Raw genomic sequence first — 23430 nt, 5'->3', positions numbered from 1 at the left:
ATGTGTCTGTGAAGTTTTACCACAAAATACGCTATAGATCTTTTATTATATCATTTTGAAAATGCCTATTTTGAGTAAAAGCAGAAACACTGATTTTGGTGCCTGTTTCTTTAAATGCAAATGAACTGCTGCTCCATGCCCCCTTTCCATAATAAAGCTGCGACATTATAGCTTGTACCTGCTAAAAACATCTGTATTGGTTATGATTATCATGTTTATCGCATTGGAATAATGCATTTTAAACCATATTAGTTTAAACTTCAAACTGATATTTGGTTTTCTGACTCAATACATTGCCTCTGAGGCTCTGTTTGCATGTTTTGCTCAAACATTCGCCATGACATTTGAACTGGTACACCGTTGTTGATTGTGAAATCAAAATGACGGTGTAGCATTTGGAAATTTACAGATTATGGGGCGGTAATATTATAATAAGTCACCTTCGCAACATCACAAAGGGCAGCGGGATCAGACACGCTTGTTTTTTTTTCAGATGCCTGCAGAAAAAGGCATACTGGTTTTACTGGTTTAATCTTTTTTAGGTTTTCTTGGTTGGTAGATGCATTGGGGACCTGATTATAGCACTTAAAACATGGAAAAGTCAGATTCTCATGATACGTCACCTTTAAAATGTCTTAAACATAGTACTGTGATGTGTTAGTACTGTAATTTTATCATTAAAAAGGATATTTCACCCAAAAGAATAAATAATTTACTCACCCTGAAGCTGTTCCAAACCTTTATGAATGTCTTTTTTCTACACACAGAAGAAGATGTTTTGAAGAAGTTGCATACTATGGCAGTCAGTGGCTACCGTCAATGCAAATTGCAACAGAAAATTTAACGTCAGTTCCATTATCGTTTTACCACTACAGAATATCTGTAAAGTCAACCTCACACAGATATAGGGACAAATGGGTGTTTCTATAGACTGCACCAGATCTTGACAATCATGTCTTGGGGCTATGTTGAGGGTGGTAACTGTCATAACCAGACTTAAGCAGCCATATCAAGACAATTATGATCATAAGTGATACTGTTAGCCCAATTCTTCATCCATTAAGGACAAAGCATCAGCCTATCAAGATAAGAAAAAAGACAGACCTTTTAATTACACATTTGAGAAACAACCTGTTAAGTTAAATCAACAAATAACCATTTAAATAAATAAGGCAGACAGACAGTGGCCATCTGTTTCAACAGGGAGAGTGGTAATGAAGGCACGATCGTGCTGCAGGATTGCCTTAATGAAGCTGTATAATAGCAGATTTTGAGCTCATAAGTTTTTATTAAGCAGTCAGTGCCACTGCATGACGATGAACATTTTCCCAGTGTAAACCGCAGGTATGGAACTTCTTGTTTTACAGATATGCAATAATTCACACTTTTAGAACTGTTCAATTTTCTTTTCCTTTTTCGCCTCTATTTTACCAAGTGTTCCTAGTTCACATGGACTCAAGGGAGTTCTTTTCTTTGCTTTCCCACCTTCTTCTCTGACATGCAAACAGCATAAGGGGCTTGAGGCACAGAAGCAGCCACCGGGCCCCCTCAAGAAATATCTCACTGGCAGTACAGAGAGAGACGGCACAGTATGGAACACTTGAAACAAAGTCACACAGTATACTGATGTGCAGTGTTGGGTGGATTACTAACAAATTGTAGTCTGTTACCAATTGCATGACAAAAAAAAAATAGTAGTAGTAGTAGTAACATAATATATTGTATTACACATATTTGTAATTCTGACTAGTTTTTGATTATTTCTGACATAACTAGTTTATCACATATATATGAACATTTTGTATCCGGTTACCATAAAAACGGAAACAAATTATTATTAACCACCTGAAGTGAATTACTTAAGCTTAAGCTTAAGCTGGGGTTTGACTTGTTTTAACAATGTCCTTACTACCTTTCTATGCCTTGATCGGGGTAGTATACCCTCACTGTCTAAGCAGGGTCAGAAACGGATTTCATCAAAAATATCTTTGTTCATGTTCTGAAGATGATTAAAGGTCTTACAGGTTTGGAACAACATGAAGGTGAGTAATTAATTACAGACGCTGCATACAATCCAGCCTATCTGCCCTAAATAGTAATGAAAACAACAAATAATTGAATTTAGGGTGGGGATTGGGATGTAGAGAGAATTTTTGGGTGAGCTGTCCCTTTAAGACAATATTTTCTGTTTTCAAGTAATCTGATTACGTAATTCAGGTTACATGTAATTTGTTTATTACTCAGCACAGCTGACGTCGTAGAAATGTCAGAATGCAAATGCCATTTCTGTGCTGTTGCATATAATTAAACAGGTCATGTATGAATCGATAACTATGTGGCTTTTGCAGTTTAATCAGGTGTAATAATCTGCCCTTGTACACACACACATACATGCATACACAAACAAGGGGAACGCAGGTTAATTAGGGTGGAACTCGGATCAAATGACTTCAGTTCTTGTCTTGCATGCTGATCATCTGCATGCTGTATTATCACGAGCGAGCATGAAACCCTGCCAATAACCAACAGTCTATATGTCTGACTTCATTATCTGATGAAATCCAATTTATGAAGCTCTAGTGTTTGTCCTGGATAAACATTTCATGGCTCATGGAGAATTAAGACAGATCTACAGTTTTCAGATGAGCGTGTGCTCTCTGTGGTCTCCTTCAGTTATATTTCACAGATTGTTGAGAGAACTTGCTGGAAGAGGGAGCTGTGTGTGTGTAAATGCAAGACATAAGTCTAGTTGTTTTATATAATTCCTGTAGTTGGTCCAAAGTTCAGCTGGACCCACAAAGTAGAGACCAGAGAATTTTTGTAATACCCACTTTTGTTTGGTTTTTGATTGTTTACCATATTTTTTTTAAAGCGTGTCTTAAATGTTAATATTACAGTATATTATGCTTATATTTGTCTACCATATATGAATTTGTAAATCTAGTTCAACATTTACTCCCCCTCATTTTGATTTGTTGGTTGACTGAGTTTTATAGAATGGGCAACATGAATCATTTTTTACACATTTTTGGGTGTAGTCTCCCTTTAAAACCAACTAATTTCAGAAACAAATTTAGAACCATATGCTTTCAGCTCTAACACACATCCAGAATGAGTCTGTGTGTGTTTGTCTAGACATTATCCTGTTTTTTTACAATTTTAGTGAGTTCAGAGGAAGTACATGAAAGAAGTGTCAGCTCTCTCTGTCTGCTCAGTCATGATATTTCTTGAAAAGCTTGTGTGGATGTTATATAGAAGATACTAGTTCTGTCAGTTAACATGACTGCAAATCACATTTTACTTTCTTACCTCAAATCCTTTAATAAACTGACTAAACCTGTCGTCCAATGATCACTGTTCACTTTCAGTAATTTTCCCTTTTGCAGCTTTAATATTTTAATATCTCCTGTTTTGCATTTTGTTTTCTGTGACACTCTGGAGAAATAAAGTCATATAAGTGTGGGTAGATGATCATTGGATTTAAAAATAAAATGAAAGGTCTGGAGGAGTAGCACGCATCTAAACATATAGTATTACAGGAGTCCTTTGGGCAGAATTTAGCTATTTTCCAATGCTCTAGATGAAAACATAATATCAGCAGCGAGAAGGATTTTGCTCATACGTCAACAATCACATCTAAATATGATACTAAGACAATAACTGCTTTCCTGAACTCACAGGTACAATCACATTCCCCGGTAAAGCTGTAACTTGATTGGTAATAGCACGTTTCCATGATCTCTATTTGCGTTTTGATTCAAATCCCTTGAATGGAAGTAGTGCTGAGCGGCAGCAAAACGTCTGCCGACCCTGAGCAATCACCCACAGCAGCATGACCTCTCTCAGCCAATCAGCCTTAATCAGCAGGTACAGAGCTGCATTCCACTTACCCAACGCACCTCAAACCCCACGACAGGAAGCCAAGGCCAGAGCATCCGCTGGTAATGACCAGTTGGTTACATAATGCAAGAGTGGAATAAGTATCTTGCTATGCTTAGCATAGTGTCATGAATATAAACAGGCTAGCTGTAGGAGACGGAAAAAGGCTGGAATTATTTATCTAGGGCTGGAAAAGAGACTTTGAGAGCAAAGGGCTTCACCGCTGAAGTATGCTCACTGCTGTAGGTCGAATCAAGTCCTGCATGCCTGTGAGTGAATGAAAAGAAATGGCATAATTTAGCATAGCAGAAAACGCTAACTTATTCAACCATGCGGCGCAGCATCACACAGCAGGAGAATATTTGCTCAGGCTTGGCACTGACGCTGCATGCTAAACCCCTCTCGGTGGTGCAGAGACCACACTGATACGTGAAATCCTCAGACCTTTGTGTGTGTGACGGTCTAGGGGGCGGAGAAGGGGGTGAGAACAATTTGGTTTGAAAAGCAAGGCACTGTGTGAGCAGAATGCGCATGCAAAAATCTGGAAGTGACAACAAGTGCCATCGTAGATCAAAGTGGCCAGACCGAGACAGCTTGTGCTTCTGCACAACAATTTACTGCCAGCCTTAAAGCCTCCTGCAGCACATGCGATGCTTGAATAACTCGCTCCGTGATATATTTCCTGTGAAAAATAAAGTGTTCTTAATTGTAGTGAATGTGCACTTGTAGTATACATCAGATCTTAAAATATTTGTTTTTTGAAACTGTACTAGCAGATAATAAAATATAAATGAAATACAAGACCACTTAAGTGCACCTAAAGTGAGTACACTTTCTTGACGAAAAAAGATTTTTCTAAACTTCTAAAATAAAACTAAGATTATTGGAGTGTTTTACTATTGCAGGATTTTATAAAATTGTAATTTAATGTGTTACTCACCATCTAGTGTTACAGCTTTAAAAAATGTAATGTTTTGTATTTTAAATGCATTTTAACATGTTTTATTAATCAACAATCATTGTTTTTGTCATGGTTAAAAAAATACACTGATTTTGATGTGTTGACTAACATTTAACTCCATGTGAAGTACTTGATTAAGTACTTGATTTTGCAGTATTATTAGATAATACACTTAAAGATACAATATTTTTGCAACTTCATTATTACAAATGTGTAATTACATATATTAGTAAAAACATGTTTTAAAAGAAACTATATAATTTTACTATTATTATTTTTTTAATTGTTTTTTGACCAGAGCATGTAGCCTTTAACCACATCTTTACGTACAGTCATGGCCAAAACTATATTCACCAAATATCATCAAAGAAGCCTTTTTTTTATTCACAAAAGAATTTAATGGGGGGAAATATAATTATGAAACAAATGTTTTTCTCTAATACACATTGGCCACAATTAATGGCACCCTTATATTCAATACTTTTTGAAACCTCCGTTAGCCCGTTTAACAACTCTTGATTTTCTCCTATAATGCCTGATGAGATTAGAGAACACCCGACAAGAGATCAGAGACCCTTCTTTAATCCAGAATTCAGAATGAATTAGGTTTATACTGCTGTATTTTTGATGTTGTGGGCCTATATTTCTGCTGGAGGTCCTGAACATCTTGTTTAGACGCAACATCATGGATTCTATCAAATACCAACAGATACAAATCAATAAGTGACTGACTCTGTTAGAAATCTTATAATGGGACGGTTTGGATCTTCCAAATATACTATAATCCAAACAAAAATCTCAAAAACAATACAAAAATAGGTCACTAAACACAAAACCAAGCTTCTGCTGTGTCAATTCCAGTTCTCTGACCCCGAACCCTGTAGAACATGAGTGGGATGAACTGAAGAGAAGAAGCAGCAACACTGGAGTCTGGAGTGATTCTGGATGAAGGAATGGTGTCTGTCAGGTGTTCTCTCATCTCATCAGGCATTATAGGAGAACTTTAGAGCTGTTAAACTGGCAAAAGTGGAGGTTTATAAAAATACTGAATAAAAGGGTGCCAATTGTGGCCAATGTGTATTAGAGAAACAAAAACTTTATTTCATAATGATTTTTACCTCCATTTTAAATTCCTATTATCCAATGAAAGGTTAGATTTTTGTACTTAAAAAATAAAAGATCAAACGGATTAACAATGCAAATTAATTTCCACAGCCTTTGTATTTATCAAGGGTGCCGATATTTTTGCCCATGACTGTATATAAAAATGTGGTTAAAGGCTACATACTTTGGTCAACAAACAACTTTAGGTAAATTTCATTTTATTGCATTAAATCTTAACTGTAAACATGCAATTATGCAATGGTCTGAAAACATTACATTTTGTTTGCACTGAAATATTATTTCTGTAATAAATACTCCTTTTGAGAGTGTGCTCAAATATACTTATTTTTTACGATGGGGACCATTACGTGAGCTGAGCGTTCCCCTCTGTGTTTACAGTCGGCAATAAAGCATGCCAACACAAACACAATTCCTACATCACCCTGATAAAGCAGAGCGATCTAAATATGCAACTGAACATAAAATCGTAAGTGTCAGATGTTAAGTAGATGTAATTCATTACAGCTGATGTATGTATCCCAAGACTGAGAGCTCGAGGAGAAGGCACGATTTGTGAATGGTCCTGTAGCTGCTTATGGGTCGATATTTTATTTGCCTGTTTAGCAATACATATTTCACACCATCTTACGGGTGCGCGTGTGTATATGTGGTCGAGTGTGTGTTAACCTGCATTATAGCTTGTGTGAATAAGTAATAATGACGAATGGGTTTAGTCCCCTGACAGATGGTAATAGAGAATCATTTATTCATGGCGGCCATGCTGAGCGTTCTCCTACAACCTCAATAAAACCTCAATAAAACCAGAGCCCGCCGACATCATCTATCACCTTCCCACCAGCGACATTTTCCTGGCATCGTCTCCAAGGCTGGCCTGTGAGGTTATTAAGGGATTGCACCCTCAACCTTGTGTCCTCTAGGAGGTTCTGGCCCCGTTTAGACAGATGTCTGCAGGACCCCCCTCCACCGCTAACTGCTCCTTACAGACCACTTCGGTCATTTGACCCTGGTAATGGGGGCAGTGGCCATTGACTGCATTTCTTACTCAGCATTTTCAACTGGCCATCAAGATATCTGACAGGATAATCAGTGTTTGACCCTGAGTGAGACAAAGCAAACGCAGCTTGCTGTGAACTACAGGTAAATGTGTTTCCAAAGCATTTGTGTTTCGTAAGTGAGAGTTACTTTAAGTGGATTTTGTAAAACAGCTCAGATCAGGCTCTGAAGAAGAAGCTATGATTACAGTTTAAGGTCAGATCGACCGTTTATGTGCTCCTATACATCCTATCTAAATGCTCTTAATGTAAGCTCTGACAGAAATGGAAGACACTTCCTAGAGAAGTGTTAATCTTGTGAATGTCTCTTTTATAGAGGCCAGTGGTGTGACTTATTGCTAGAATGCTGAAGTGTGAATGTTCTGGTTTGAATGCTTCATTATCTGTGGCATGCTGGCGATTAGCTCAAGAAATAATTTACACACTTGGACTGAAAACTCAGATTAAAGACTAAACCTTTGTTAGTGCATTTACTTGAATTCCTCTGTAAAAAAATGTTTGATATTTAAGATGTAACATCATCTAAATTATCCAGCAAATTGGGCCAGTTTTCTAAGTTCTTGAAACTCAGTTCTTGGAATGTGTTCAGTATTTTTTTAAATGATAATCCAAATTGCTTTTTGTAATTTTGTCAGCTAAAAGTAACAAATGTCTACTTAAGTGGAAAAAGTTTTAAAGAGTTATAAAGACTAAACAAAAGACATTCTTATGTTATCAATGTCACAATAGAAATGTTTTATTATACTACTGTATATCAGTTTAATCATTTAACTGATGTGAGAATAAACCAAAAGACTTGTTAAATTAATATTTGTGATATTTGTGAAGTCATATTGTCTTACTCTTTTGAAAACAGACCTAAACATTAAATCCTTCTTATGTTATTAATATCTCAATAAAAAGTTATTTTACGATATGACTATAGACTAAAATAGTTCTTGCAAAAGATGATAATGTAATATTGTCACATTAAATTATTTTATATTAGTTTACTGATGTGGAAATAGACCTAAACACTTGCAAAAGACATTCTTGTGATATTAATATCACAATAAAAATATATGGTTACATACTGATATGAAAACAGACTTAAAGGCTAAAACAGCTCTTGCAAAGAACATTCTTGTGTTATTAATGTTACAATACATATTAAATGTGAGTTTAAAACTTTTATACACTATGCCTTGCATGTGTCCTATGACTTTTAGGCATTTTCCCTTTGTAGTTATAAATAGTTGATTGCATTGTCCAGGCATATTCCTGCGGGTCAGGAACATCTAACTGTTCCTTTTCGGTTTTCTTTCAGCTGAGGTTAGCTCAAGCCCTAATTAGCCACCTGAAACAACTAATCAAGGTCTTCAAGGTTGGCAGACATTTCTAAGCAGGTGTACTGGAGTTTAGCTTCGGGATGGCGTCCCTCCAGGATCGAAAATGGACATCCCTGCTGTAGGTAAAAGTCCTGGGTCAAATCTGAAGCTGTCAAGTGTTTGTAGCCCACTGCTAAACAGCAGCAGGTCTTTGCCTTTGTCTGCAGGTCCACCGAGGTAAGCGCTAGTAAAACATCTCGATTTCAAATTATCACGCACACACACAGCTGCAGCCCAGTGGAGTCCATTGACCCCTACACTCTAAGCTGAGGATCAGAGAGAAGGTGAGTAGGAGGAAAGTAGACATTTCTCATTATGGTTCAATCCACTAAAGCTGAGCTTACAACAGCCCACCTGCAGTTACCCTGCCAACAGCAAAACACTAACTACACAAACACACGGCTGGATCTGTTGTCCAGATCAGTTCATCGCTACAATTACCTGCTAGATTTCTAAGGCTTTCAATTGAATTTTAAATTTAATTAATTACAGGACACGACTGTTAACTTATTAAATTGCAATATTTACTCAGAAAGATTCAAAATCATTCTATTATTGCGGCAAATGAGGTGGCTTTGAAATCAATACATTGTTTATTTCCATTTCATTGAACATGAGCTTCTCACTGGCTGTTGTCCACAGCAATCCATTTTGTACTTGTTTTCAATTCGTCTAGCTACCATGTTGATTTCATTTAGATCTATATATATGTTCAATCTAACTTGTCAAATCTTCACTCAGGAGTTAAGACAGAAAAACAGACAGCTTCTCAGGATATTGAGGATTTGAGCTCTACAGGTTTCTGTTTCAGGTATACACACACACACGTGCGCACACACACACATACACAAGCAGTCTGGACAGAGGCTAAGGGATTGTTAAAATAGAAAAAAATGCATTTTGGAGCAGCAAAAGGTGAGCGTTACAATAACCTTGTGGCCTTAGATCAACGTTAGAGACAGCAAAAGAGAAAATGAGGTAGAGAGAAACATGAAGAAGGAGGAGGATTTTATCTTGACCTGATTTAAGATGCCAGCGGTTTGTCCTCTCGTTTTACTCTCCCTCTGCTGTCTTTATCTCTGACCCATTCTGCTCTGCGTTGTCCATTTCTTTTTATACAAGCCACGTTTTCCCACCCACATGTACGTACTGAATGTAAAATGTACATTTTTACCTCGTTCCTCCTACCTGATACCACATTGTATTTAACACAAAGAAATGTTTAAGCACAAAGGAAGACAGCAAGAACTATATTTGTAATGTGTTATTACATATAAACACTTGTCTTCCATTTTAAAATACTTCAAATTTCCATTTCTTTCTGTGATGGCAAAGCTGAATTTTCAGCATCATTACTCCAGTCTTCAATATCACACGATTCTTCATGAATCATTATTGTGAAACTAATTTTGATTCATTGTTACTTTGATTTTTTTATCTTTATCAAGCAACATATGATACACATTTAATTACATCATAGTGGATGAATTCTTAAAAGTGTAATGCTTATTTTTTCCCCTGTCTGCTTCTGTGTGCATATTAGGCTATTAATTATTGCTATTAGGAAAAAGAGAGCTTTGATATATTATGCCTTCTTGATGTTTTAAGAGTAAATACATCAACCGATTTTAAAACATATATTTTAACGATGCGCCATATTTTCAACAGGGGCCAGCTTAGGTTTTGAAATCTATCGTACAGAGCTTTAAAAACACAGGTGCCACTTTGAGTCTCTGATCTGCCATACTCTTACAGTACATAAAGACTGCCGCTGAAAGTGTTTAAGGCTGTTTCAAAGTGGAGTGAAAATGCTGAATATTGATCGTTTCACAGAAGCAGGGATTGCTGGCAGTTTCTGTTGGCTGGAGTGAGACTGCGTTGGCGACAAGATTCAAATTGGTACGATGAGTGTGGTTGCCTTTGATGCTAAAGTGTTTGCGTACCTGTAGGTTTCTGTGCGTGAGTGTGCGTGCCACTTTTTCATTGCGTTCTCCTCCATTTCTCTCCCTCCTGCTCGTTTCTCTCACCAATCCTGTAAAACACTTCAAACCAATAAAATGCTGTTGCACTCCTGTCTAGTCTAGATTGAACAGGAGAAACAGGTGTGGTCTGTCTGTGATCAGCCTTGTTAAACACACGCTGCAGCTCATGTTGATCAGAACACAGGCTCTGTCTGCACAGAATATCTGATTAAATCCCTATTGCCTCGCCACACTAGAACGCATCACAATACAAAATATATGCTGCTGTCCTTTATTTCGCCCCCCAAAAAAAGTATCGGCATGCACAAGAAAAGGATTTGTGCAGATGAAAAAAGTGCACACAAAAAGGTCAACACAATTAAGTGGATTAGCCCTGAAAAAGCTGCAGCTGATTAAATCACAGCATTCTTCTCCTCCCAAAACACCTGGCATGTTACAGCAGGTGGTCGGGCTGGAGGTGGTAGCCAAAAAGTGATTAACCAATATTGCTTGTGACTGTATTAAAAAGCTGCAGCTGTAAATTTTCCCACAGTGTTCCCAATATTAGGGGAGATCAGGGCAAAGTGAGCCACGGGGTAAGACAAGTCTCCACTTGTTTCTAGGTGACCAAACACAAAATGGCTCATGAGACAGAAATTTTAGGAAGTAATCTGTTCTTTTAGTCTGTGGTGATGGAGGACTTGTAGAGAATAAATGACAATGCGCTGCTGTTAAACCTCAAGTGTTCATTATTTTTGTATTGTGCAATGAGGCCTTTGAATCCTTGAATCTGACTGTTCTAAAATGTGCAATTATTTTCAAAGAAACCCACGTCTAATGTAGTTGACTACATTACAGTCCATATCACTTAACCAAAAGATTTCCCTAGTTTCAAAAGTCTTACAACAGCAAAGTAACCGAAACCAAAAAAGACAGTGGCCAAACAAATAAATATAGTAAACAATTGGATAAAAAATGTATAATATAAGCAGTATTATTGACTCTGTGTCCCTGAATCATTAGAAAAATAATGCACAGCCAAGGTGTAACCCATCATCACCTCGGGTGTGAATTATTTTTCTAATAATTCAACAGTCTGTCGTCAATTATTCCTTACATAATTTCAATGGCCTAGAGTCAGTTATTGCACTTATATTGGTTAGCACACCTCAAAACATGGTTCAGATGTTGCCCATAAAATGCTATTGTATTTAATTTCTTAAACATCTCATACCAAACATCTATTGCCATTTCCAAAACATGATTTTAGAGCCAGTATCTGAGGCTTGAGCCATTGATAACACAGCTATTAATGGAGTCTAATGCAGTTATTAGAGATAAATTACCTGAGTCGGTTCGTTTCTTAACAGTGCTTGGCAAAAGCATCAGATTGTGAATCTGCAAGTTTAACTGCATCAACAAAAGTATTGAAGAAAACTATTTAAGTGTTAAATTAGAAGAGCAGTGGTTTGTGTGCCTGTGTGTGTCTGTACTGTATGTGTACATGTTTTATTGAAGAGAGAGCAAGAAAAAGAAAGCATGCTTTTTCGATATGTAATGTATTTGGAAAAACGTGAAAATAGTTGTTTTTATATTGTTATATTTGATTGATTGGTAAGTGATTTCGTGGGTTTTGGTTCTTTTACTGTTGTAGGCTGTAAGGATCTTTGACGTAACTGAAATCATTTGGTGAGGTGATATGAAAGTATAATGCAGTCAAGACCTGCCTGCAGCTACTTGAGCTGTGCGTTTCATGAAAAATAATTTCAACATAACACTCAACATCAAATCAAAATCAAGCATTTAACAGCCCTGTTGTTATAAATTGAGATCCGAATTGAAATCCTTTATGTCCAGAGTTATGATGATGTAGAGAAAATTGATGTTGGAGTTTGTTAAGATACAGTACCTGGCACTTTATCTTTTGAGTCAAGGCTCTTGCAAAATGGATGCTATAAGCTAAGATGAGCCTCCAATGCCCATATGATAAATATACAGCTCGAAGAAACAGTTATTTTATTTTAATTCACAATATTACAGATTTTAAAAAAGCAAATGAACTCACTTGGTGGGTATAGAGACTTTTAAAAACATTTTCAAAAAATCCTACCAAACACTCACACACACCAGTCCAGAGAGACTATTTATGTTTTTACCACTGCATGCTGGGAATGTGGCAGCACCTCTGCTGTTGGCCATCTGTTGAGTGGACACGATTTAGACTCAAATCAAATGCTGCCGCCCACACACTGTGATGGTATCGATACTCTCACCTCCCGATGCTTCATCTATCTCTTCAGAACTCCAGAACAGCGAGAACATCACTCTGCGTCACACTGACTAATGAACATTGATAGCCCTCAAGGAGGACAGTGGGTAATCCCGGGAGCATGTCGAGGAGACGGGGATCAATAAACGCTGCTTAATAACTGTCCATCTCTCCAGCCGCTAGCACTGATGACCATTTGGCCAACAGAACACTCCCTATGCAGCCTTTTGTCTTAGTTAAGCATTTTCATGTATATATATATATATATATATATATATATATATATATATATATATATATATATATATATATATATATATATATATTTTTTAATTTTTAATTATTATTTAAAATCAGAGACTGCTAGTGAAAATGTTTTGGGGTTTTTTTCAAAACAAATTAAATTATCATATTTACTTAATTTGTATCATATCTCATGACCATGGTATCCAACATATATTTGAGAAAAATCCGAATCCATTTTCCATCATAATGTTTCTTTGCGTTAAAATTTTCAATATCCTTTCTGTTTATTTCAAGGTTTTAATTAAATTTTAAATCTCAAATTTTCATTGTGCGGCCAGACTTTTAGATCTCCCTATTTATGTACAAATGTATTGCCTTCAGCAAAGACCACATAGACTTAATTAAACTACTTTGTACCCTTCAGTGACGACCATCAAACTGTAGCACCTGTGCATAACAAGAGAGTCGTTTTAAATATAGATTAGCTCACCTTCTCAATATTGACACCATTTATCTCTATACTTTAACTCAAAAAGTTAAAACCGAAGAACAGGTAGGAGCAACAAATTCACTTTACCAACAAACCTATACTATTCTGGCCAATCTATACAGTAGCCCCTACAAAGACAAGCTAGAAATGAGTTTTATTGAGTAAAATAGAACAGGGCAGTAAGAATGAGATTGAGAGATCAGGGGAGTGAATTGCCTAGTAATTGCAAACAAACCAACAGTTGAGTGCATGTGTGAGGCTATATGTGTATGTGTGTGTGTGTGTGTGAGAGAGAGAGAGAGAGAGAGAGAGAGAGAGAGACAGAGAGAGAGTTGCATGCTATCATATTGGTCTGACTTTGCTGTGGAGAATGGGACTAACACACAAAACAGCTAAAGCATTTAACTGCGAAACACATCCAAATGTCTAGTTATAATTTTAAATTTAAAGCTAATTATTAACATTAATTACTAATTATAATGTATTAATTAAATTCTAAATTAAAATCACCCAGGTTGAGCTCTTTCAGCACCATTTTTAAAGGGAGTGCATGATAAAAAATAAAAAGCTATAATGAAATGACGTAACCTCATGTAAGTTCACTGTGACGCATTTTAACTTTCAGACATTAAACCTACCTCTGTGAACTATTGTCACCTAGCTCTAATCTGCTAAATGTGACTAAGACATGCACATAAATTCTCAGGAAAAAAAGTTACAAAAAGCTGTCACTGTGGCGATAGGCACGTCCTGATATTGCTGAGTTCTATGTGTTCCTAGGTTAACATATTTTGTTGACGATGGAACATTTTAATCCAAACATTTTCTCTACACCTAAACCTAACCTTACCCATGAGTAATGCCTGAAATCAAAGGAAATGACAGATGAATGGCACTGATGTACAAGCACCAAACAATGATTGTAAGCCTGAGCTTTACAAAAACTATAAACTGGTTCTTCAAATCTGATTGGTTAATCACAATGTTGTTGGAGGATCAACAAAGATGTTGATCCAGGAAAATGTCGCACTCAGCAAAATCAGGTTCTGTGTGGCGAAGACCTGCGGTACAAACACTAAAAGGTACATCTTTCTTCTTTTTCCCCACATGTGGTACATATCAGTGCCTTAGAATTATATTATTATCACCTATATGACAGTTTTGAGTGTGCAATAGACATTAAGATCTTGGTTTTCTGTTAAAACAATGCATAGTGTGAAAAGAGCTATACAAATAGCATGGACTTGACTCATCAGTCCGAAAGGACAATTTATGTCCATAAAAGCGACTAATTTTATCATATAGATGACTAAATAATGTATGACAGTCCATCAGCACGTAACATCAACAATGCTTATAGGTTTTTAATTCACCCAGTAAGTAATATATAAAACAATTATGCTTAAATACCAAAACAAGAAGATCTGAGTTGTTCTATTCCAAATCAGCGAATCTCACGTTCAACATTCTCACGTTTTTATGCAGACTTTATAAAGTGGTTGTTCCTGAAGAATGGGAGATAAGAATCAATTCAAAGGGGGCATTCCATTAGAAGTCTTATAGGTACAGCTATTACAGCAACAAAACTAAACCCATTAAAAGTCAGAGAGAGGATTCAAAACTACCAACTTGGGTGCAAACCTTTACAAAAATGATTAATGGATGTCAAGAGAACAATAGAATAATAAAATAGATAAATCTATTTAATGAACCCTTTACAAAGTTAGCATTCACTCGCTATTTATTTTATCTGCTGTATTCTCTATCATGATGTTTTGTTTGTCTAATATTGCCTTATCTTTTATAAAAGATAAATCAAAAGATAACTGAGAATTTTTGAGAGTTCTTTGTGAATTGTATTCAAAGCTAAAGTGCATATTTGAAGCTTCAAGAGTCTTTTATGAGCTGTTTTTTAAAGAGAAAATGCATCTATTATGCAATAATACAGAATAAACAGATAGCTTGCCTTCTTGCCAAACTACACAAAACTGTTCTCTCTGTTTAATTTCCAAACCAACTTCACAGTGCTTGTTCTCAATAAACACCTGCACTGTTAATGACTGGTTTATCAGCCTCCACCATATTCTGTCCTCATTACGAGCCAATCAGCATGGTGCATTTTGTCAGTCTGCTAATTACAGGCCAATCAGCTTGGTGCGTTTTGGTGAACCGCTCATTAGGAACCAATCAACTCAGCGTGTTCAGCTGAACTGCCCACAGATTCTGCCACTTGTTGCCGTGATTTGACCTATCGGTCCCTTCCATCAGCTCCCAAATGAACACGAAGGGATCAAAGGCAGAACTATGCGAGGCATATCCAGTGTGGCCTAACCTAATTATGACTGAAGCCATGCCAAGCTTGCTGACTTTAGCCTTTGACTGTAATGAGCATGGTGACAGCTGGCAGTACACCATATATGTTACATATACAGGAAGAATTAGTCATGTTACACCGGAGGCGATGCCCCTTTTGTCTTCCAGGTTATATGCAACGAGAGGCTTTAATGCATGTGAATGAGGTTTAGTCACACCGTTGCTAGAAAGGATGCGTGCAGGTTTCATTAGAAGTCTGTATTGTGATAATTCACAGGTGTCACATCATTACAGTTAAGCTGTATACACAGGGTCCAGATTTAATGTTCACCACACACCAAATACAAGTAAAAATAGATTTAGTGAGTTGGTTGGCAACTTAATCAGGAAAAGCTGCATTACATGGTATATAAAGAACTGCGTAATTATAATTTTAGCCTTGCTGATGGAAGTGACGACTTATCTGTCAATCTGACACATATTTCGTCTCTTTAAACAGCTTATGTCTCAGTGAAAGATTCAGCACTGTATGATTTTTTTTTTCAGAAGATCATGATGCAAAATATTCCCTGCATTACATCACATAATCGTCACATTTGTTTGTAGTTTTAAAAAAAAAAAAAAAGATAGAGAAAGGCTTAGCTTGTTTTGAAGCTGCAATGAATGTATGTTCAAGATAGAATAGAATAATAATAAACAAACATATTTATTTATTTTTTCTTTAATATTGTATTTTTACAAATTACAGGACCAGCAGGTAAGTCTTAAAAAAATGCACTTTAACGGTGACCGTAATAATAGTGATAATGATAAATTTACTAGCCATTAATTTTGGACCCCGAACACACACTCTTTCAAGCCAAAGGCACATGTCAGCTCTACAGGGGTTGAGGTTCACACATACTCCGAGCTTGAGTGTTTTGTTCTTCATGAACAAAAGTCTATTGCAGACAGAAGGGACAGAAAGGCTACAGTAAACAGAACAAAACGTGCCTCAGTTCACACATCACTTTATATCCCCTCCCAGGCAGAGACCATCAGACCCTGCATTGTTGATCTGTATTCTTGTGGGTTGTGGCACATGGACTCGACAAGAGTCTGAACCCTGTTCATTTGTATTCACGTGACTGTGGCTCAGCCTCAATTCCCCCTTATTCGGGACCAGCCTCCGTAGCACTAACAAGAAGTCTCTGCTTGTGAGCAAGGTGGTAGCGTTCTTCAGCACCCTGCCGAGATAAAAATCACTCCAGACAATCTCCGGCCTTTCCCATTCCGCCTGTCGGTATGCCGCATGGAAGTCGTAAAAATGCCAGATTCTTTTATTGAGGCTCTGGTAATTGTCCTGGCAGTTTAATCGTGCCTTTACAAAAGACGGCAGAATGACGGGCCGTTAACATAATGAGCGGCTCTGTCACCTCCTCCTGTGCTTCAGTCCTCTCTGCCCGCTCCATGATTGTGTGTGTGTGTGTGTGTGCGCATGTGTGTGTGTGTGTGTGTGTGTGCTTTCCTTTATCTAAATCCAAAAAAGGTCTCCATTTCTTCTCTTTTCTTCTTTGCTCTCTCCAGATGATAGGGGCGGATTGGATCCTGTGCAACATGCCGACTGAATGGATGACTGACTCTAAATGAGGTTGCACCGAGGGTGCGTATTTCAGACCTGACCTCACACATATAGGTCTATACATATCTTCAGGTGTGCTAGATACAACACCACATTAGGGCTGGGTGATTTGATGGCAGAAATGTGTCATCTTGAGTAGAGATCTGGTATATGCCTCAGTATACAACCATGCGCATGGGCATGAAGAGGGACAACATAAATTTCTCTTACAGTATGTCAGTTCTTTGTTTTATTTGAATCTGTAGCATACTTGTATTGTTTTATGCTGCTTACAGGGATTCTGGGCATTCTGAAATGTCCTAATTCATCTCCATTCACAATTTAATGCCTCAAAAGGCAATAAAAGTTGCATGCATTGCAAAAAGGCACATCTTGCAAAGTATTTTTGTCTTGTTTTCCTAAGCAAAAATATCTAAACAATAAAAAAATTTTTTGAAATGCACATCATCTGTTTCTATACACTTCATTTGGATAAATTTGGACTATAAACAAATGTAATTTTACTTTACTTTTTTTATTTTAAACAAAAGTACAAATAAAATCTGAAGGCACAGATTGTTTTAAATGTTTTAAATGTTTTTTTCCGTATTATAATGGAAAGCTGTTGGAATTGGTTGTTTGCTTGTTTTTTCCCCTCAAACTTTTAAGTGTTGCTAATACAATTCATTGTGTTCCCAAGACATTTACATTAAGAGAGCGTATTGATGTATTGGGTTCCTTTAACTGTGCTCCTCAACTTGTCTTTATTTTCTCTTAAAAAGGTCTTAAATTTACCTTTATCAACCCTGCAACCCCACGTGTTTATATTTTCATTTAAAAAAAAGGAAAAAAGAAATAAATATGCAGATAAGCAGTTTCCACTTTGGTATGGAGAATCGTTATGTTGGAGAATTGAATGAACTCATAACTTGAATAAACCCTAGCATACATTATTGACAGATACGATTTCGAGTCTGTTAGGAAAAAACCGAGTTGCTCAGCAAAACAACACTTCTGCCAATAAATGGCAGAACTGAAGAGCTATAATTAAATAGTTATAATGAAAAATTGTACTGCAATATCATCAGATTCTTATACACGGATCTAAGAATAACTCAAATGCCAGTGAATGTAATATTTAGTAGTTCCTCCTAAGAGGTGAGAGCTTACTGCTCAAGCTAATAATTCTACCAACACAGTCTAATGCGTTTCTGTATTATCTCATTCTCATTCATACGTTTTCATATGATCTGCTTAATAGGGTTAGATTTAGGGATTGACCTCCTTTTTTCTCCAAAAATCATACCAACCAAAATGGTATGAATTTATAACAAATCACGAACTTTGTTATTTTTATGAGACTGGGTTAAATAAACAGTAATATGTCGCAGTAGCTGGTTTGTTAATCACCAAAAGATTCAAAGATTCAAACTAAAGTTTAAAGCTGTCCCAAAGTCATAACAAGACTGAGGTTACAAAATATGAAAGAAAAATATAGTTAACCAAAAATGTAAATAATTTAGCATATTTCATCTCACCCTAAAGTCATTTCAAACCCTTAAAACTTCTATTCATCTTGAAAATACAGTTATAGATACATATTTTTATACAACCTGGGAGATTTTTGTTCATCTATTGAAAGAACAATACACTGAAACTTCGTAATTCAGAAAGTTCATAAAAATACAATAAAAGTAATCCATATGAATCAAATAAATCTAAAGAGACATCACTTAATACAATGAAAAAGATTTTTTAGGCTTTTGTTCAGATGTAAACAATTGATCAACTGAGCAAACATGGTAAACGGAAACTGAAAAGTTTATTTGTTTTTGCAAGACACATTTGATCTGCCCTTCAGTATGTGTATCTATCTATCTATCTATCTATCTATCTATATATATATATATGTGTGTGAGTGTGTGTGTGTGTGTGAATAAAACTCTTTTTACTGTTACCAAACTAAATCTGTTCATCATATAAAGTACCAGAAAATCACAGCTCAATTCAACATTTGTGGTCAAGTGTTAAAGTTCAGGACGAACGAAAACGGAAAGATGGAAAACTCTCAGGTTTCAGTAAAAATATCTTGATTTGTGATTAACGTGGATTGAAATAAGGGTAAATTATGACGAAATTTACATTTTCCATTCTTACTCACGCTATTATATAAGATTTTGGTCAAAAATTCCACCTGACCAAATTCTGTGCAATGAGTCCTTTATGGAGACACATAACAGCCCTGTCTGCTCACCGCACATTAATACTCATCTATCCCGCCTACTTATCCCCAGCTGAACCAAGTCAATCCCAGTCAATATTCGCTCACAAGGACAGCTAATTAAAAAGTCACCCCAAAAATCATGCCGAACGAATAGACTAAGAGATGTATGCAGAGGATAATTAGCAGGGTGAAGACAGAGGACCTGGACAGGGCAGTAGAGGAGGGGAGGGGCCATTCACATTAATGCTGGTGAGAAACAGCAGCGGTGCCAGAATGAATTCATATCCCAGCATGGCGCAATGAACAGCACCGCATAATGTAATCTGCCACAATTCAAGGTTACTAAATGTGCGGCTAACAAATTTATTCAATCCCCTAAGAGCTTAAAGGGCTAAATGAGCATTAGTCTAGGAAAGGTGGAATTCATTTGCCTAGCATGCATGAAACTATTGTTAACCGTTGGAAATTACGTAATGATCACTTGTATTAACAGTTTGAGAAAGGGTAATTCGGATTTGCTCCAAGACTCATAACTACACAGAAGTGATAGAACGAACGCTTCACAAAGTATGAAGTAATGCAACACGAAATTATACGCTAATCATTGTTCTCATCTTTATTCATTTTTAACTTGATCAGATTTTATCCCGGATTTGACATGGTTGCTTGGTCGGAAAGTTTATCTAAATGATTAGACTGCAACAAAACAGTTGACAAAGCCATTAACGTTTCTCCTTGGACTGGAACCGTGATGGCTGTCAAAGTGAAGTGTGACACAGAAGGACACAAACCAATCATCGTTCGCATTGCTTCTATCTCCGCTGCAGGAGAGGGCGCTTCGTAGATTGACCCAAAATATTCGCTGTTAGCAGTGTATTGTGTTTCTAAAAGCGGCGAAACGAACACATGCTGACTTTAAAGTGCTAAGAATACAATCTCCTCGCAAGAATAGTCAAACCTAAACAGCTTAATAAACGTAGTGAGCGTGCATTAAAGAAAATGAAGAAAGGTTTGCGTGAAGGATAGTTTTAGGAAAAACATTGTTAGACCGAAATCAGTGGAAATTCTGAACCACCACCAAAACAAACATGTGTGAAAATCAGTGCAAAGGTGTCACTCTCCGTCAGTGACTGTATAACATGTGCCTCTGGCTGTTTAGCTGGTGGCTATATGTTCTGTCGTCCTCTGCTTGTGAACCTCAGTGGAAAATCAGTGTGTGTCAGAAAGAGAGAGAGTATATATGTTACACTGACAGTATGCTAGCCCGTGACTGAATGTCTGTTCTGGTTTCACTCCTGTTTTTAATCCTGTCCCACTTGCAGCTTTTGGTTTTGGCTCACAATCCTATTATGAACTCGGTGTGGCCCTTTGCTTTCTTAACAACAAGGAGTATTATGCACCTTTTTTTGTATTTAGTGTTGCACCAGTGGCAGGCTTGGTTTGCCCCTAGGCTAGATAACACCTTAAATCAGCTTAGCACTTCATTATTTGGGTAACACGTTTTGGCTAGTGATACAATTTACCATGCAAGGAAAAACCAAGTACAGCTTCCCAACCAAATATTGAATCTTTTTGTAGTAAATCAAGCAAATGTGCAACTGAACTTTAAAGACAACGCGCCTTTGTTGTATGTAAAAAAAAAAAGCTTTGACATTTTGATAATAACTATTTATGCGTTCCACTGAAAAGCACGCCGCAGCAAACTGGGTTGCTGGATCATGACAGTTTTCTGGCCAAAGTAAATGATCTGCATTACTTCTCATAATTATCAAAGATGGCTAGAAGTTATAGTCCAAATCCATTTGAAAATATAACATGGCATGACGCGTATACGCCTCCCACCTCCAACTCTTTGTTCCTTTGTAAGTTTGTTAAAAACATTGTGACATTCGCATTCGTCTCATAAATGTATGCCATTTGTGTTCCATATTCAATGTGGAAATTTATATCTAAACGCACTAAATGAAGCACGACTCTAGCTGTAATGCTTCAGCGAGGCTATTAAACATCATGCGATGTAAGAGGAGGGAAACAGGACTGTCATCATCAATCTGAACAGTTTTTTTTTCTCCACTATGGCACGCCAAGAAAGCTTGCCTCAAAACGTCTGCTTTCAGCCTGTTGCCCGATGCACAAGCGCTTCTCTTGAGACTGTTTGACAAAACTAAGTCTCGGCGGAATACACAAATGGAACGACAGGAAGACAGGAGCCAGCGGCACGGGGTCTAGTTAGGAGGTATCCGTCGCAAACGCTTTTGACAAGAGCTCATGACTCCACGGTCTCAGACTGCTGGCTCTTCATAATTCTTTAAAAGCATTTGCATAGCTGCAGCAGCACGCGTCCTGCGCTCTACCTGCGGACCGCGCGCGCGATGCCACGATGACGCGCACAGCTTGACGGACAGGGTGTCAGGCTGCTGCTTTAATGACGGAGGTAATGTGCCGTGAATTAGCGCGTTAAATACAAGCGACAGGTAATTTTGACACGCAAAACGTAATCGCATTAGCGGGTCGCCCGACGCGTCTCATTTGGTGTGCCAAACACGATAATGACACTTAAGCGCGCACTGACAATCTAGCCTAAATCAAATCAGAGAGAATATGAATGCCCCGACAGCCGGAACACCGCAACTTTCGTCCGGAATAACTTATAACAGCACTGCAGTCGCGAAAGAAACAAGTTGAAGTTAAAACGCAGCGACACGGTAGAGATGATTCGTGCGTCTGCAGGCAAAGGAGGGATTCATCATTCCCTTCACATCCGCAACAGCTGCAACTGAGCTCATCCTCCGTTCCCCTCAAATCAGCAGAATTAATCGGAGGAAAACTCACCAAAAATTGCCAGCTGGAACAAGCAGAGCCCGATGAGGTCCATCCCGCTTAGAGCCAACAATCTCGAGGCAGTAAAAGACTTTCGCGACTGCCCGTGTCCGCTGGCACCAAAGTTGTCCAGAAAACGTCGTACCGCGTTCAGTGCTGATTTCCTCCAAAAATGCGAGACGCAATCCAAATCATTTCATAGGAACAGAGCACGTCGAGAATCATCTTTTATTCCCCAGCAAATCTGGCGACAGATCGAGGGAAACAGTTGCGCAAAATCAGTGTCACGAAACGGCACTATTTCATTACCAAGTTTGGATGCTGCGTTAAAAACCTCATTAGCACTCAAGACGCTAATTGAAGAGCGGTGCCGGTGTTCGGGAGTGAATTCGGCTGTTTTTCCGCCCGGTGCTGCTTCTCTGTCTAACTCCTGAGCGCATGAGAACTGCACTGGCATCAAATCACCGAACGCGTAAGAGCACTGCGCTCTGCCCTCCAACTCTACTGACAGCAGAGAGGAGCAAATGTGAGGAAAGCGAATGCAATTAAATGTCACACTCTGTGGAACATTCACGAAATCCCCCCCAAAAAGAGTATCAAATTATTTCAAAATGTGGGATTTCATCGCGTCATCTGTTACAAGGTAAAATGTTTCAAAAGCAGAAACCTACATTTAATAGATTCGTGCAGCCTGTTCTGTGGCGTGCTAGAGGGTCACCAGAATCCATGTGGAGAGAAAATAGGTATTTATTTGTAAAGCTTTCAAAAATAACAGTTCTGTTCATCGTTTGAATGCCACACTGGTTCTTGAGTTAAAATAGCAACAGATGCACTGAAATGAATCGCACAAACAAAAACACAAATTTACTATTAAAAAAAAATGTAAATAATAATAATAAAAAGTTACATTATCACTCAATGTACTTGTGTGTATATTATTGTCACAAATTGTTCCAAATTTATTTTGGTTGTCCCACAAAGCAAGCTTAAAAAGAATAAAATAAAATACATAAATAAAAGCTAGTACAGTTCAGGGATAAACGCACACGGAGATATATTGTAATTATTTTCAGATTTAGTGTAGCAGTGAAACGTGTAGTTAGTTTATCAGCAACAGCAGAAG

The 23430-nt window shown here is 37.5% G+C and overlaps 1 protein-coding gene across 2 annotated transcripts in view; it reads right to left on the bottom strand.

Annotated features, from left to right (window-relative positions):
- gfra4a (GDNF family receptor alpha 4a) overlaps positions 1-22827 on the bottom strand; it is an 86823-nt gene extending 63996 nt beyond the window's left edge. The window contains exon 1 of one of the 2 annotated variants that reach the window (XM_043256276.1): positions 22320-22827. In XM_043256276.1, the coding sequence (XP_043112211.1) occupies positions 22320-22362 (43 nt within the window). In that variant the 5' untranslated portion in view covers positions 22363-22827. The remainder of the gene's footprint in view (positions 1-22319) is intronic. The other variant, XM_043256275.1, reaches the window with a different exon arrangement.
- Positions 22828-23430: the final 603 nt, after the last annotated feature.

Source organism: Puntigrus tetrazona, chromosome 13 (genome assembly GCF_018831695.1).
Source record: "Puntigrus tetrazona isolate hp1 chromosome 13, ASM1883169v1, whole genome shotgun sequence".
Lineage (NCBI taxonomy): Eukaryota > Metazoa > Chordata > Actinopteri > Cypriniformes > Cyprinidae > Puntigrus > Puntigrus tetrazona.
The sequence above is the reverse complement of the archived record's forward strand: the minus strand, read 5'-3'. Positions and strand labels throughout refer to the sequence as shown.